We start from the raw sequence: 17,362 nt of genomic DNA, 5'->3' as shown, positions 1-17,362 counted from the left end.
GTGCGGAAACAGATTTTTTAAGTGTTTTTTATCAATTGACTGAGATTGATTGAAATTAAACTTGTGTAAAACATAACGTTTCGGTGTCGTTTTTTTTTCATCCAAAAATAATATAATATACCTGTTTGATTGCAACTAAATCTATGTGGTTTTGATCTCGAGGGTTTCCTAAGAAACGCAGTTCTACATAAAAACATTTTTTTTAATATCACTATATTTTAAATACTATATTTCAAATATAACTTTTACACTTCTTTTATGAATAATTTATGAAAATTTAAATGGATTACGTGCGTCTCTTTATTATTTTTGTATTAAAAAAACCTTTACGAGTCACATTTCAGGTTTCGTAGAACAACCAATTTCTCTTTACAATATCTTTGATTTGATGATTTTTTCGCACCAGTTAAATGAATAAGAATTTGTTGTTATCAATTTATTGAACTTTTTTGAATCACTTATCTGGTAGCATTTCACCCACAATTCCTTATGCGGTGTCAGCATACTTGTTCTTTATTTGGATACTTGTTAAGTTGTAATGTATAGCGCGTTCTAATTACTAGGAGTAAAATTTTTCTCTATTCTCAACTTTTCAGTGGTTTACTACCGCTAGGAATCGTTTTTGGTAAGTGCATCCATTTTTTCCCCTGGCAGACGGTAAATTCCCATTGTTCACTTTCTGTTAAATTTTCGGCTCCCATGCGATTGTAGAAGTATTTAGCTGGATTCCATGCCAGCACATGGAAATCTAACCGCTTACAGCCATTTTCCAGCGCATGTTGAGCCACCGTTTTGAATAGAAGCTCTCCGTAACCACGTTTGCGATAGTTTGGTTTGATGTAAATGTCCTCTAGGAAAAAGGATTTACCCTGCCATGTGGAGTACGAGTAGAAGCAGATTGCGTACCCAATTATTGTAGTGCTGGGGAGAAGAAATACAAAATAATTAATGTAATTTAAACAGTCATAATTCATGCGTGGACAGAGAGCCTAATTAAACAATAGAATTGATGGGAATTAGTTGTTATGATTGCGCTCAGTCTGGGATTCTGAAGAGGCAGTCTGCGGGTAAGAGAAATAAAAATCATGCAACGTAAAATAACCCAACAGTGCACACATGTAAATATGTTTAGTGATAAGATAAGCGCTTTCGATGAGGACTATGTTTGCTCGTTACAGCTCTGTTCAGCTCAAAATCATACAATATTTGTTATCACCAGCTGTGTGGCTTTCCATGCACAAAAGGTCCGAGGTCTCATCGAGGTTTGGTTCTCGTAGATGTTGATGAACAAACAGTGCGACGGACAGGACGAAATGGATGAATTACATACTGATGTTAATGCTATAGACCGAATGGTACGAGACTTCTATAACTGTAAGGAAGTCAACACTGGCATGAATGGATTTTATGTTTTACTAAAAAAAGATTTACGAAAGTTTCTCAATGACAATGTTCAGAAAGTGTGAAGTAAAACAAGCGAATGAGTTGTGCTTCTGTGAGTGAATTATAAAATAAATTAATTGTAATTGTAATTTTCAAGCATATTTGCATTTGGGTTTAGACTAATTTTCCTAGCTCAAATTCATTGTATTTTTTATATTCTCTGTAATTTGATTTAGACTTATTTTACTGTCGTTAATTTTATTTTTAGAATAGTGCTGTAAATCAAATGATCAAATTATCGAAAAACTCATAATTATTTTCATTGTGCCAGTACATAGCAGAAATGCAATAATTTTGAGTAAAGCCACAACCACAATTCGCAACCAAAGCTTTCTATCATTATAGGAAACGTGATGCGCGAGATTGAAATACTGATACATGGCCATATTTGACCCTGCACGGTACTTTCAGAGATTGTTCAATTGAGCAAGGAATGGAAATGAAAGTATAGAAAACAAATAAAGCGCTGCTGAAAAACAAGAAATTATAGCCGGTTCATGCATCATGAGACCGAAAGGAGCACTCTTATCAGCACTTATAGTAATATACGAACACAGGGCACTCGTCACTGCCCGCTTCATGCTAGAAAGCGCAAAGATTTATAAATTTTATAAATAACGTCTTACCGGGTCAAAGGTTCGTCATTAGATGAGCATGACGTTATTTTTCCTTTATTCCCGGTTCGGATTTGTTCCGTCAGTTCGAGTACGAAACTGTGGAATAGGGGAACGCTATTCGACAATACTCCATCATCGAATCCTCCATCACGCAGCAAGTCTTGAATAGTTAGTTTTGGGCCGTCGGACATTCCTTCAAAATCGGCTAGTTCCTTCAATAATGAGATTAAATTAAATATACTGAATATACGGTTGAATATGAACACGACTCACTTGTATCATCTCAACTATGGCACCTAGATCTTCCTTAACTGTTTTACGAACACTTGCATGCTGAGAAACTGCCATTGCGCTATTCTACTATTAGATGATGCAGCGAACTCGGGTTATTCACGACTGATTTACTGCAACTTAGCATGTGCTGCCAAATTGATTGAGTAGCGTCTCTGCTCCTATTGTTATCTGTGCCTTGCGAGGGAAGCTTTTATCTAATCAATGAATTGTCAGCTGTGTAGTTCGTTATATACGGAGCCATCAACCCGACAGTTTCTAAGAGTAAAAAGAATAAACAAGTTAATGCGTAGCATTTTGTTTGTAGAGAGCTCCGTGATCATCATAATACTGCCTACAAAATAAAACTAAAAATTATTTGTTCGATCAAAATAACATCAAAGTATGAAAATAATAAAACAAAACCAAAATTGAAACCATTTTTTATTTTTTTTCTAAGAAAATATAAATAATTTAATTTATGAAAAGATGATAAATTTTTTTTTTCTAATTTTCTGAAATTTTCAATTTTTTTGTTTTTATTTAATACTACATTCTCGAGTTCCAAAAATAAAATACTAGGAAAGTGAATATTTAGAGGATAGAAAAAAATATTCATTCAGTTGTCAAATTGTTTGTTGAAGCAGACTAGCACGAACACTTTCTGTTGGAGATATTTTTCGTTATAAATTGTTTGGTAGCCAACAGCACAGCTATACTGAACATTTAAAACCTTGATAACCTATAGTTCGATTGTTTATGTCAGCCAGTGTCAATACGTTTTAAATAATTTAAAATTAAGCTTTGTTCCTTCATTTATATGATCTTATATAAGAAATTGAAATTCCGTAACGTAGTCGCCCTTATTGATATTATTCCCATTTTGAGATACGTCCGACTATAAAATGGCCAAATACCATTAAACATGGATTTTTCAAAACCAGGATAATGCCTAGAATCCGACGTAATTTAAAATCCAAAATTGCTACTTTCGGTTGCCTGAATCCAACCTAAAATATTAGGCTAAATATTGCCTAACATGGATATTTTTTAAACCACAGTTTAAATTATTATGAAATTGTGTGAGTTTGGGAGACAACCCTTTCGTATGACAATGGTTTTGTTCAAATCAATCATGTAATCTCTGAGATAATAGGCATTCGTGATTTTTATAATTTTATACATAAAGTAAAATTTTGATTATAATAAAATTCAAAAGAGTCTTATGGAACAACTATACGTTTCATTTGCAACTAATTTCGCGAAAATCGGTTCAGTTATCTCTAAGGAAATTGAGTGAGATTGGTTAGCATTAGACACACACATACAGAGAATACTCAGCTCGTCAAAATGAGTCGAGTGATATACGGAATTCAGCCCTTTGGAGCACTTTCATAACTTAGGTTTTGCAGTGATTGCTATACCTCTCTGGTAAGGCCGTTACAAATTTTATTTTCATTTTATGTCACCCCCCCTCTTCAAAAATCTTGAGTATTGGAAGGGGAAGAAAAAAAAAAGTTCAAGCCGTTTTGTTAATTTTATTGGTTTTCCGACAGCATAATTGCTTTATTTAGCAACAAACAAGTCCAGTAACAGCGAGAGTGTCGTCAAAAGGTAAGCGAAATAAATAATAATAATAATAAAGTGTTGTTTTTCAACATTTATTTGAGTGCAAGTTACAAACGTCATAACTTGCACACAAAGTTTGATCAAAGATATTTCTTTTTTTTCGTCTCGGTGTTATTTATTTTTTGCCACCCCCTTTGCTAACTTTGATAACCTTGGACATACAAAGAATTCGAAATTTGTATCAGCCTAATTAGGCAAAAAGTTTTTATTATAAGAAAAGGAGAAATAGGCAAAGTGAAATAAAACATTTAAGCGACTCCCGTTGAGGCTGGATCACTGTTTACATGTAGTTGTTAAAAACGATTCAAGTTATGTTTGTTTGAAAACTCATGATTATTAAAAAAGAAACGGTACAGTCGAATCTCTTTTTAGCGTCATCGCAAGGAACCATCGTTATGGAGACATGTCGATATAAAAAAGTCGTTATAATGGAATTTTCTGTCGTTATTAAGGGGTTATATACCTTTTTAGTTTTCAAAAAACCTAAAAAAGAATTATTGCATTATCTTCAAATACAACAACTTGAGAACATTCTCACAAATTTTCATAAAGATCTGAGCATTAGGAAGAAAGTTAGAGCGATTTGCAGCGCGCCTCGCCACGGCCGCATAAGCTAAACTTGAAACTTTACACGCAAATATCTCGGAATAGTGTTTTCCGAAAAATGACTTTGTCGTGATCCTGCCTGCGGGAAAACTACTGAACCGATTTCCTTCATCTTTTTTTTAAATTTTCGTTATTAAATTCGCCGGTCTTTGAACGATCGCTTTTTGAAACATACAGTTACGTTTCGGCGCAAAATGAATTTTAATGCAATTTTTAGCGCTCAAAACGTGCATTTTTTTTGAGGAAAACGTTCCCGTTTGCACTGAAAACAAAATACTCATAAAAGCGATCGTTCAAGGACCCGGAACACTTCTAAACTAATGAAATAATATGAGTTTTTTGATTTCGGTTGACCCGCTGAGTCTCTATCAGGATCACCGCAAGCCTCTGCGAAAAATACGGTTTTGGGGAAACGTCCATTACTCCAGTAATAATTGGTATATCTCAAAATCAAACGTATTTTTTTGTTGTTGATAAACTGTACTTTCAGAAAAATACCCCTTTGATGCAATGAAAATGGTGCTATGCACTTAAAAATAGATTCAAACTTCCCTCATTTTTCTCGACCAAGAAGGTATATAACCCCTTAAAACCTTGATAACCTATAGTTCGATTGTTTATGTCAGCCAGAGTCAATACGTTTCAAATTATTTAAAATTAAGCTTTGTTCCTTCATTTAAATGATCTTTTATATAGAATGAAATTCCGTAACGTAGTTGACCTTATTGATATTATCCCCATTCTGAGATGTGTCCGACTATAAAATGGCCAAATACCATTAAACATGGATTTTTCAAAACCGGGATAATGCCCAGAATCCGACGTAATTTAAAACCCAAAATGGCTACTTTCGGTTCCAACTTTCAATCCAACCTAAAATATTAGGCTAAATATTGCCTAACATGGATATTTTTTTAAACCACATTTTAAATTACTATGAAATTGTGTGAGTTTGGGAGACAACCCTTTTGTATGACAATAATTTTGTTCAAATCAATCATGTAATCTCTGAGATAATGGGCATTCGTTAATTTAATACATAAAGTAAAATTTCGATTAAAATAAAATTCAAAAGAGTCTTATGGAACAACTATACTTTTAATTTGTAACTAATTTCGTGAAAATCGGTTCAGTTATCTCTAAGGAAGTTTGGCAAGATTGGAGAGCATTAGACACACACATACAGAGAATGCTCAGCTCGTCGAAATGAGTCGAGTGATATACGGTATTCAGCCCTTTGGAGCACTTTTATAATTTGGGATTTGCAGTGATTGCTATACCTTTCTGGTAATGAGGCAAAAAGTTTTTATTATAAGAAAAGGAGAAATGGGCAAAGTGAAATAAAACATATAAGCGACTCCCGTTGAGGCTGGATCACTGTTTACATGTAGTTGTTAAAAACGATTCAAGTTATGTTTGTTTGAAAACTTAAGATGCTTAAAAAAGAAACTCTTTCTAGCGACATCGCAAGGAACCATCGTTATGGAGACATGTCGCTATAAAAAAGTCGTTATCATGGAATTTTCTGTCGTTATTAAAAGAGTCACGTATTTTTCGTTTCGATTTTTCGTAATAGTAGCATTTAGTTACAAAGTCTCAACCTCCTGCCCGTAAAAAACGTAGCATTAGAAGACACCCTCTCCCCTCCTTTCCGTTATAAGAAAAACGTACGAAAAAAACAACATTCTTAAAAAAAGTATTTAAAAAAAATCACAGTGTCAAATTCAATTTATTTATGACTCATACATTTGTGACAGCATTTTATATAATGTTGACTGCGCTCTATATAATCGTCTGTTGCTTTGCAGATTTATTTAGTATGTGGAATTTGTAAAAAAACAGCTCCCGCTGCAAACCTTTGTGCGATGTTTTAGTATCTTTAGTGTACATATTTTCTGCTACAAAATTGAACTTTCAAAAAAAATTGCTACGTCGATTTCAAACCAAGCCCTCCCCCCCTTGGCACAGTTTATCATAGAACGATCATACCCCCTCCCTCATGAATGCTGAGTTATTTAAGTATGGTCCCTTAGCATACAGTCAATCGCAAAACCGAGCGTACACAGTTGAACTCGTTACATAGATAATTTAGGGCACCTGTTTGTTCTTCAAAAACTCGATCCTTTTTGAGCTTTTAATGTCAGACGAAAGTATAAAAACGGTCTTATGTTAGCTATACTTAAAGAAAAGCTCCTGAAAAAAGAAACCAACAAAACAAATCACAATTCAGTCATGGCAAAATTAGGCGTATAGTTTTTTTCTCTAAAAAATAAAATAAAAAACAGTTAACAAATAACGAGTATTATTTGTTCATGTAGTATTTTGTTTGACCGCCCTTGGTTGTTAGCACTGCCCACAAGCGTTGTGGCATACCACAAAAGATCAAATCAATGCATAGTGGTCCAGATCGTCGATTTAGCGGTATTTAATTTTTTGTGCTAAAACAGCTGTTGTTAGGTTCGTAGCGTATTTGCAAAATATTTTGTGTTTGGAAAGGCGCTTCTTTTAAGAAAATAAAAATTGGGATGGCTCCATTTTCAGCGAAAATAGCAAAACTAACTTTTTTGCTGATAAAGATACGGTTCTTTTTAGTTCAGAGGAGTTGTAGATCCATTTATTATAAACAACTTTGCCGAAAAAAGCTTGTCTCTAACTTGCATACTTTTCGCGGTATGATGAATTTAATATAGCAAGTTAGGGTGTCGCTGAAAAATATAGTTTTTTCGATATAACTTTTTTATTTTTGATTCTATCAAAACTTGGTCTTCAAACAATTTTTAGGTCTTCTTGAGTTGCATATTTTCTCTGAATACTTAAAAGCGCTATCTCATTCACAAGAAAAGTTATTAGGTTTTTCCCTTTCAAAATACGCCCTTTTCAAATGTTTGTATCTAGTTTAATAGCAAACACAAACTAAAACTATTGATTGCGTTTGAAAGGTCGTACTTTTCTGCATATGATATCTAAATCTGGAGGGTGGATATTTTCTATCTCAAATAAATCCAATTTGAACTTTGCGGTTTTGGTCGGATTTCGCGATACATGTCACATGCATGTTATTTTTTTTTTTTATTTTTTTGTATTTGATCGGTCTATATCACTAAATCCAAACGTAAGATCATAAAAAATAAAGTTTTTTCAAAAGTTTGATGACACATGGAAGCCTTTAAAAAAAAACAGTCATCAGTATATTTTATATTCTACATGTGTTTTAGCGTGGAGTGCACTACTTCAGCACTAAAGTGTTGCATTATATGCAAGCTTTAACTCTGCTACGTTTACCAACAAAGGATTTTCAAACACTATACGCCCAAATGACAACCCAGGAAATTAGCAAAATCATCTCGGAAAATAAAAAACTTCACCCTACTTCTATCGACAGCATTCAAGTTACATCGAAAATGGCTTCCTACATAAAGGAGACAAAAGTGGGGAATTATTTCATTAAAATAAATTCACAAGCTTTTTATATACGTCATCGTTAAGGAAGAACATTGAAAAGCGATCGTGACGTTTACGATCCTGAAAAATATAAATTTAGGATGTCACCATCGCACGCCTACATTCGCTTCATGCAACTCTTGGCGAAAGTAAGCTATCGTTTAACTATGGCTAAAGCATTGTGGTGAGTAGCGGTTTCTAGAAGAACCTGGTTTCTAAAGCATGAGAAATCGCCATTCGGAATGCGTTGAAAGCGAATTAGTGAGCTTCTATATGATGGTGAGAATAACAGAATTTAACTCGCAGATTTGTCAATATATATGAATTAGTATCAAAGATCACAGGCCTCAATGAAGAAATATTTAAGAGTTTCTACGTAGTCCTAACGTTAATCAACAATAAAATGGGAGTATGAAACATATTCTGAGAAAATCGAACATACGCTATGATGATGAACATATTTTTTTCTAAGCCTCTGTAAAACTGTTAGATCTCGTTCTTGTTCACATTTTCGTAAAATTACATAGGTACGCTTCTATCAATTGGACTGTGCAACGATGAGGCACAGGAAGCACGAAACAAATTCAAATTCAAACCGTTTACGCCAAAAGAAATCAGAAAACACATTGCATTGCACTGTTGAGTTTTCCAAACATCTATGAAAACAACTCTCATGAGTCATAAAACTATTAAAAAACACCTTATTTATTATGAACTTACGTTTGGGTTTAGTAATATAGACAGATCAAATACAAAAAAAAAAAAAAAAACAGTAGCATGCATGTGACATGTATCGCGAAATCCGACCAAAAACGCAGAGTTCAAATTGGATTTATTTGAGATAGAAAAATATCCACCCTCCAAATTATAGAAATTATATACAAAAAAGTACGACCTTTCAAACACAATCAATAGTTCTGTTTGTGTTTGCTATTTAACTAGATACAAACATTTGAAAAAGGCGTATTTTGAAAGGGAAAAACCTAATAACTTTTCTTGTAAATGAGATAGCGCTTTCAAGTATTCAGAGAAAATATGCACCTCAAGAAGACCTACAAATTGTTTGAAGACCAAGTTTTGATAGAATCAAAAACAAAAAAAGTTACATCGAAAAAACTGGATTTTTCAGCGGCACCCTAACTTGCTATATTAAATTCATCATACCGCGAAAAGTATGCAAGATAGAGACTAGCTTTCTTCGGCAAAGTTATTTAGAATAAATGAATCTACAACTCCTCTGAATTGAAAAGAACCGTATCTTTATCAACAAAAAAGTTAGTTTTGCTGTTTTTGCTAAAAATGGAGCCACCCTAATTTTTATTTTCTTAAAAGAAGCGCCTTTCCAAACACAAAATATCTTTCAGATATACTATTAACCTAACAACAGCTGTTTTAGCACAAAAAATTAAATACCGCTAAATCGACGATCTGGACCACTGTGCAATGGTGGCAGTGGTCCAACTGTGGCATCGATTCGGCGGTTTTCTGGTCACTTTTACCAGGCATCGGAAAAAGACTGCGGTGTGACACTATACTAAGGACTGTTCTCTCTTTTTACTGTTGGTTTGGCCTGCGCTGTTTACAGCCTGCTGAATGGCTGCGGTTGTTATCGATTAAATTGGAAATCAGCAAATCTTTTTATATATTTTTCCATTGTTGTTATTATTCTCCACAGGAGAAAAAACGTGTCATTAGCGACAGCTTGGAAGAGAAGATGGAAAATAACAGCCCGTTAGGCATTGCATATGTGTGCTGTCGGACTGTGTAGTATGTACCGAACGTGTGGGGAGCAGGGAGAGCTGTGCTATACAATGAGAGCCGAATTAGTTTAAAATTTTCTGTCCACGGAAAGACAGTCAATTTCAGAAGCCTGCTTTAGACAGATCTCCTTAATCGCCGCCTTAAATTCAACTTTATGCCTTAGGTTTTTTATTCTTGAGAAGATTTTTGATTTCCCACCACCGTTTGTTAGTGTTCAAATCCGGTGGTTACGGAGGCGTTTGAGTTGATTAGTATGAAAGCGGTTAACCTCAGGTCATTATCCTGCTAAATTTAAAAATTTCGAGAAATACCTAATTTCTGATCGGTTTGGTTTGTTTCCACATGCATTATCGAACTCCAGTCGTTTTTTTTTTCATATTGACCTTTTGAAATAAAAACTTTTTACGCGCAACACAACATTCCGTTTTTTGTCAAAATACTAACAAAAGTCAACCAGAAACAAGAACAAACACTGTCCAAGCAGCTGTTAAATGTTGACTTTACACAATGACAAAAAAGAGTAGTTTCGCTTATTCGCAATGATCTTCCTTAAATGGGTAATTTATTAAAAAATAAAATAAAATAAATGTGTATGCTTAATTTTTGCAATGATCAAAATAGAGTTTTTTATTCCATTTTCAGGATTGAATATTCATCAAAACACTTTTAGGAAAATTTACAAGTGTAATTAATGTACATCAAATTAAAAATGTTATAAACATATTTCATTCCAAATAAATGGAGAGCATTGTCAAGTCGCATTTGTACGCTCAATTTTACTAGTTTTGAAAGCATTAACAAGCTGATCCTGAGGAGTAACAATGCTTTACTCATGGTCAACTATGTCCTCACTACCTGAATTCTATTCAGTGCGATTTGGTTGATCACTAACTTAACTGATTATTTCATCGTCAGGCTCAATTTCCCCTTCACCGAGGTTATTGTGACACACTGGTCTGAGAGAATATCATTTTAATTAAAATTATATTAAAACAACCAGTGGTGGGCACCGCTGACCGAAAATTTAGCGACGCTAATCGCTAAGTCGCTAACCGGAAAATTTAGCTCGATAATCGCTAAACGCTAACTTTTTAATATGTAAATAGTCATATCGCTATATTTATTGCTCATGTTTTGTAAGATTTGGACCACTTTGATTTGTTTTGGTTAAACAAACGAAAACAATTACTTTTTAAAGCTATTTACAGTGAGAGGTACACGAAACGGTATTCATATTAGATTTTGTAAAAACAAGAATAACAAAAGTTATTAAGCTTGCATTGAAAATAGATACTCTTAGGAATGTTTTCATGAAAATTCAATTATTATCTGAATCGAAAAATAGAACCAAAGTTCTCATAATTTCAAGCGCATTGCAATTCATCAAAGTTCTTGGTGTGCCAAAAATTCAATCTAGACCTTGTGCTTGTTCTTCAAAATGCTCCTGTGGCTTGTACGATAACTGGAACTCCATTCTAGGGTAAAAAAAACTCACAAAAGTAACTTTCGTAGTAAAGTATGTTCATCTTTCGAAGCAATTTACGTACGCCATCAGCAATTCACAGTTTTTCTAAATATTTCTATTGTCGCTTCTCCACAAAATTTAGCGAATTAGTAATTAGCGTTTCGAAGGCCAAAATTTTAGCGACGCTAACAATTTCGCTAATCAGCTCAAAAATTAGCGAAATCGCTTACTGAATTTTAGCGTCGCTAATTAGCGAATTAGCGGAATGGTGCTCACCACTGAAAACAACGTATATATAACACATATACAGTGCCGTTCGATATAATAGCAGCGAATGTTGATTTTCACACAAACTGTTCAACTTTGACATACTATGTCTCTCTTAAACTATTGATTTGAAATTGTGCTCATAAACTACAAATATGTCATATTTGACAACCAGCCTTAACTTACGGCATGGTTAAAATGTTACAAAATAGTAGAAACTGTTTGTTACTTTGATGTAATAGTCACCCTTATGACAATAACTAGTTTTATAGAAGCATATATTATTTAGTTTTTACATGAATGAAAGATTAACTCATTTAACACAACTTTTGTTTCACTCTTTAAAAATATATTCTCTTATTTTATTGACCAGAGTAAAAATCCCCGCCAATTCGAATATACGGTTGGAAAAATCTCATTAAGATAAAAATTTGCATGAAAACTAGGCGGTCTCCTATAGGAAAATCCGAATGGGAGCACAAAAGAAATAAATTAACAATTAAATTAAAAATATGAGCAATTTTCGTTGAGACCGGACCACTGCTCACATGAAGATGTTAAATTCGATAAATTAGCATTGTGGAGTAAGGCGATTTTAAAGAGCGTTAGATTTGTGGCGATATTTCTGGAGTTTTGATATATTTATAATTTTTTTTTTTTTTTTTTATTCTCGCTTATTTTCCGTCGGTCTAGTTCCGCCACTGTTGTGGCCAATCACCGACGCCCAGGGAGGCGACTCCACACCCAGGACCCTAACTCACGACCCGTTTATTAACGGACCGGCGCCAATGGCTTTACTTCCTCATGCGATGGAAGGCGTGATCCCAGAGATTTTTCGCCTCAGAAAATCTCCCGGTGTCGGCTAGGATTGAATCTAGACCAGTTGGGTTGGTTGTGAGTGGATCACGCCACCTCACAACCATCGACACCTATGTCGGCGGTGGGATTCGAACCCAGGCGTCGAGCGTGGTTGGCGGAGACGTTACCAACCACACTAGGCCCCCGCTCAGATATTTATAAATTCTTAAGTTTGGTTGAAGATTGTGTACTGTTACTTCTTGAACACTCAAATTCTTTTATTTTTAAAAATGTTTCAAGTAACAGCGTTTATGTAATTTTTTATGGTTTTGAAAGGAAGATCTTCCATTTGCAGCTCATTTGTTCGAATCGGTTACGAAATTGTTGAGCGAATTGATCCCAAAACTAAAACAATGGGGCAACTAGGTACTTCATTCGAGGCAAATATTGTTTTACCTAATTTTGCCATTCATGAGAGTCGTGAACTCCGATGAGAGTATTGAGAAATGTAGTTTTTTACAGTAAACGAGAAAAGCGAACAGTTTTCTTACTAAAGCTAATGATAGCTATGATTCGTATAACCTTTCCGGGAAGATCTTTGAAGAACTTTATAATCCTGACAAACAGGGAGGAATTTGTGTTTTGTTCAAATGATCGCTAGTCCGCGGATCGGAAAATCCTTCCCCATCGATCACTGCTGTTCACAATTTTACGACAATTCTGACTGTTTATTTAAAATATCGTACATTTTTAGAAACCCTTCAAATTAGTTGTAATGTTTAGCATTTAAAAGGTCCACAATATGAAATATTGCACATATTCTTTCGTGATGTTTCAGGACATATTCTGAAAAAACAACAGTTATGGAAACCTGAAAAATATTTGTTTCAATCACAAAGTATCATGATGTTGATAGTTTCAATTGGTTGTTTGGTGAAGAGAAAATTCCCGGATGAACATTTTATAGGTATTAACACATATCATAAAAAAATAGTACCAACAATTCAAATTGCGTTTGATAATCCGATAATCCAAAATCTATATTCCCGGTTTTGTATCAATAAACAAAGGTTTAAAAACAAGAATAATGTTTGGTATTTTTTTCTGATTTTTTGGGAAGTTTAGAAAAAAACTGTGTGAATTTAAAAATGGTTAGGCAAAATTTACTATCGTTACGTTAAAAAGAACACTTTAAGGGAATTGTCCTAATAAGTAGGTAATGAATTTTGATCGTTTCTTACTTTTCATGATAACTCGAGTCCGTCTGTGATCGGGATTCAATATAATAATGAAAAAATAGTTTTCAACTATGGAAACTGATGGCTAGTAATAATTTTCAAACATATTTGGATAAATTTCGATTCTAAATTGGATGCTCACTTCAGTACAGCAGACTTATTTGCACTGTGAAAAGACAATATTTTTGCAAGTTATAAACCAAGCACTGTTAGAAATGTTGCATTTTGATTACACGTAATCTTCAGGCTTATTACCAAACAAGTTGTGAAAAAAAAAACAGCACTGACCGGACGCCATTTTCTTCTTTCGACAAAGCTTCTTCTCAGCAAAGCATTCTTCTTTCGAGCACATTTGTGGCGCAGAGGTTAAAAATACACTTCCATCACCCAGACCCTGTTGTTTTCGAGAGCTTATGGGAATCTTATGGTTCGGCTCAAGTCGGCGTCCGGCAACGTGGTCGGTACGTGAACGCATATGCGTTGTGCCGCTCCATTCGCTTCCTTCTCCATTGGGCCGTTAGTCTAGGTTCAACATGTAGATTAATTCAAATACATTCCTTTCTATGATGAACGTGGGTTGTACACTTTTCTTTTCATCGTCCAATGCAACGCTAGATGTCGCTCACAAATTGTGGCAAATCGTTCGTCGTGTACGTATAGCAGCAGCAATGAACCGAGCTAGCTGCAGCCGCAATTAGTGATGGCTTTCCTGAGAGCTAAACTTCGCTACCCCATACAGTCCCACAGCCATTTCGTTCGCGAGTTAGTATTTCCCATGTCAGTTGTATAGCGAGCCCGATCGACGCGACGACGTGACTGCCTGTTTGCGCGAAACGGTACGCCACCGTGTTCATCAGTCCGGAATTGAACAATCACTGAGCGTCTAGGAGCTCTCGAACGACCGCCGTGCCTATTATATAGACGGAGTCAAAGGAACTGATTACAAATTTCTACCCTTTTATCAAAATTGTTTGCGGCGAAGAAAACGTGTTTTTTTATCTTTACACATATTGATAATAAATATCGCAGACCTCCTCGGTACGCTTAGTGCAAGTTGGTACCGTCAGTCAAACACGGGAATTGTTTTTTTTTTTATTTTAAGTTGCTGATAAATTTTATCGCGGTGTGTAGTTTACTATTAGTGACATTTGTAGTGTGTCTTCGTGTGTGTTTGTCACAGACTAAAAAGTGTGCATCTTGATAACGTACCTGCGACGCAGTAGAGGGCTTTTAAATCGTCCCGAACATGTCTGGTAAGAACTATTTTGGTAAGTTAGTCACGCCAGGTCCCGTTACAAAGTTCAACGGCTACACCGGCGGGAAAATCCGTACACTTTACGTTTCTGTTTATAGATTTCGTTATCATTTCGGGTCATTCAAATGATTGTGTTATCTGGCTGACATTATGATAATAATGCGCTGGCATAGTTCCATACGGTAAATATGTGGTAGGGGTAGGACCCATCTTACGGGAGCGATAGTGGCGCTTCTAGGGGCCAATACTGGGGTGATAACGGGATATCAGCAATCGGTTCTGAATTAAAAATATCAACCCTCGTCACATGCTGACGTTGAGTAGCATCGACATCTTTACCCAAAACAAGAAACGTAAGAAATCTGCTGGTTATCGGTGCTTATCTGCTCGAACCGGCAAGCCTGGGAAATTGAGTCTTATCGAAAAACGAGAGATTAGTACTTGTTGAGCTAAGGTATATAACCAACCTATCAGTGCGACCTTGTGAGGAACCTTGCACACATTATGTAGTGTGATAGCATATCTGCTATGCCCCGTTATATCGAAGGTTCAATGGTCGCATGGACTTTAAAAATATCACGTTGATAAGATATCTTAAAATAAACCTACTACTCCACAGACTCATACATCGATGGATACAAATAAAAACAAAGTCATAAAGTTTTAGTGTGTAGCAAATTGAGATAACACGTGCTCTAGAAGTTAAAAGCGGCCTGATCAGTATGTGTAGGCACACCTTTCGGAATGGAGCTGTGCTTCGTTGACAACTCTCGACGATTTGTCACATATTGTAGACTTTGTTTTGGCGATCAGTTGTAATAAACATTAGTAACTTAGTTGACTTGAAAATTAACGAAAAGTCTACCAAATATTGCGGTCAAGTGCCCGTTTCTTTCGCAATGCTGATAGGACAAAATAGTATTCAACTTGTCGGATCCTACTTGGTTCAGTATCAAATGATTTCGGTACGACAGGTGTTTTTGACGATAAAGTGGTGAATGTTTGATTTGGTGTTTTATTTTCGAAATCTTGTATGGATGAAGAAGAGTGGAAATGCTCTAATAGTATATGTAGGCTGACCAGATTTTCTCGGAACAAAAACGGGACAAATGGGTTCAAAAAACGGGACACATGATAAAATTCATTTTTGAACAATTTTTACCAACCAAAGCATACAAGTAATTATTCATTGCTTTGATGAGCTTGCCCGATTCTGGAGAGTGTGATTTTTTGCAATGAGTTCCTGAAATTTGTCACATGATGATCGAGATTTTGACTAACAATTATCATAGTCTCAACTTTCAATCGCGACTTTTTCATCAATTCACGATAGGGGATGTCCTTCCAGTGGTGCGGTACTGTCAGGAAGGCACAAAACGTACTCAGTAATATTATAAAATTCTGGCTGCGTGGTAACTTATTTCAATGCAAAGCTCTTTTTGGGATTTTTTCAAGGATTATCCGAAAACGGTACAAAATGGCAAAAAGACGGGACGGTTAAAAACAGTCGAAAAAACGGTACGGTCCCGTTCAAAACGGTACGTCTGGTCAGCCTAAGTATATGTTGAATGGTGCGACTACGAGATACAGGACACAAATTTATGTAGTAAACCTGGAGCATTCTTTTTTCCTACCTTACCTTACCTTACCTTACTAATCTAACTCATGAGATGTCGATATATACCGAATAAAAAGCACCCGGCAAATAATGGAAATGATTTTGCCAGACGTTGCTTTACCCACTTTTCAAAACGATGAAGTCAATCTTTTACACTACCGGGTATCACCGTGAAAATGATACACTTTATTTATGCTATAAAATCAAAAAACATAAATATTTTCAGATTTTTTTTTATTATCATGGTAGAGTAGTAAAGTTACAGTCAAATCAGTTCACGTGTTCGTCCGGCATTTCATCCCACATTTTCACAAAAGAGTTCTTAATAGTGTCCAAAGTCATGTACTTTACTTTACCCAGCTTGCTTAGCATGTATCCTCAAATGCTGAAGTCCAATGGATTTAAATCGGGAGAGGATGCGGCCATTCAGAGGTGCTGATAAAACACGATAAATTCTCGTTGCACCACTTTTGAACAATCAATGCCTTTTGCACTGGCGCTGAATCCTGTTAAAATCGGAATCTTTCTTCTTCAAATAATACCTTGGCACAAGGTAGCAAATGGTCTTTAATGACGTGTTGTAGATAGTACTTTTTATTAATTTTTACACCCCTGTCGATCAATAACAGTGGCAACTTTTCTTTGTTGAATTTTGCTCCACAAACCATCATAGCTGTGTGAAAGTGAACTGAACTGTAAACATGTATTGCAATCGAAACAAACACAGCTGATTAACAGGGTAGGCCTCCCGATGCGAAAAGAGGCACTCAAATGTGTGTATCATTTTCACGGTGACACCCTGTTCTTGCATATTTTAATTATCTTCATGTATTTTATTTGAGCTTAGCTTAGTTCTGACTGTACATATAGAAGGTTGCTACTCCGTGATGGGTCAGAGCCACTTAAGAAGCACAATGAATCAACGAAAAAAACGACTGGGAGTGGTAATTGTTT

General features: G+C 35.3%; 2 protein-coding genes across 9 annotated transcripts in view; one reads left to right on the top strand and one right to left on the bottom strand.

Annotated features, from left to right (window-relative positions):
• Positions 1 to 276: 276 nt before the first annotated feature.
• On the bottom strand, positions 277 to 13,962 carry LOC129726727 (thialysine N-epsilon-acetyltransferase-like). 4 transcript variants are annotated; one of them, XM_055683766.1, is made up of 4 exons: positions 13,824 to 13,962; positions 2,334 to 2,609; positions 2,070 to 2,272; positions 277 to 921 (listed from the first exon to the last, which is right to left on the bottom strand). In XM_055683766.1, the coding sequence occupies exons 2-4, from the start codon at positions 2,406 to 2,408 to the stop codon at positions 585 to 587; spliced, it is 615 nt and encodes a 204-aa protein (XP_055539741.1). In that variant the 5' UTR covers positions 2,409 to 2,609; positions 13,824 to 13,962; the 3' UTR covers positions 277 to 584. The 4 variants fall into 4 exon arrangements, with proteins under 4 accessions (XP_055539741.1, XP_055539742.1, XP_055539739.1 ...); XM_055683767.1 differs by having other exon boundaries at positions 13,791 to 13,929; XM_055683764.1 differs by having other exon boundaries at positions 13,678 to 13,910.
• Positions 13,963 to 14,414: 452 nt separating this feature from the next.
• Positions 14,415 to 17,362, top strand: part of LOC129726724 (box A-binding factor-like) — a 63,376-nt gene continuing 60,428 nt past the window's right edge. For 4 of the 5 annotated variants that reach the window (XM_055683754.1, XM_055683752.1, XM_055683751.1 and 1 more), the window contains exon 1: positions 14,415 to 14,803. In XM_055683754.1, the coding sequence (XP_055539729.1) occupies positions 14,782 to 14,803 (22 nt within the window). In that variant the 5' untranslated portion in view covers positions 14,415 to 14,781. The remainder of the gene's footprint in view (positions 14,804 to 17,362) is intronic. The other variant, XM_055683753.1, reaches the window with a different exon arrangement.

Source organism: Wyeomyia smithii, chromosome 3 (genome assembly GCF_029784165.1).
Source record: "Wyeomyia smithii strain HCP4-BCI-WySm-NY-G18 chromosome 3, ASM2978416v1, whole genome shotgun sequence".
NCBI classification, from domain to species: Eukaryota; Metazoa; Arthropoda; class Insecta; order Diptera; family Culicidae; genus Wyeomyia; species Wyeomyia smithii.
The sequence above is the reverse complement of the archived record's forward strand: the minus strand, read 5'-3'. Positions and strand labels throughout refer to the sequence as shown.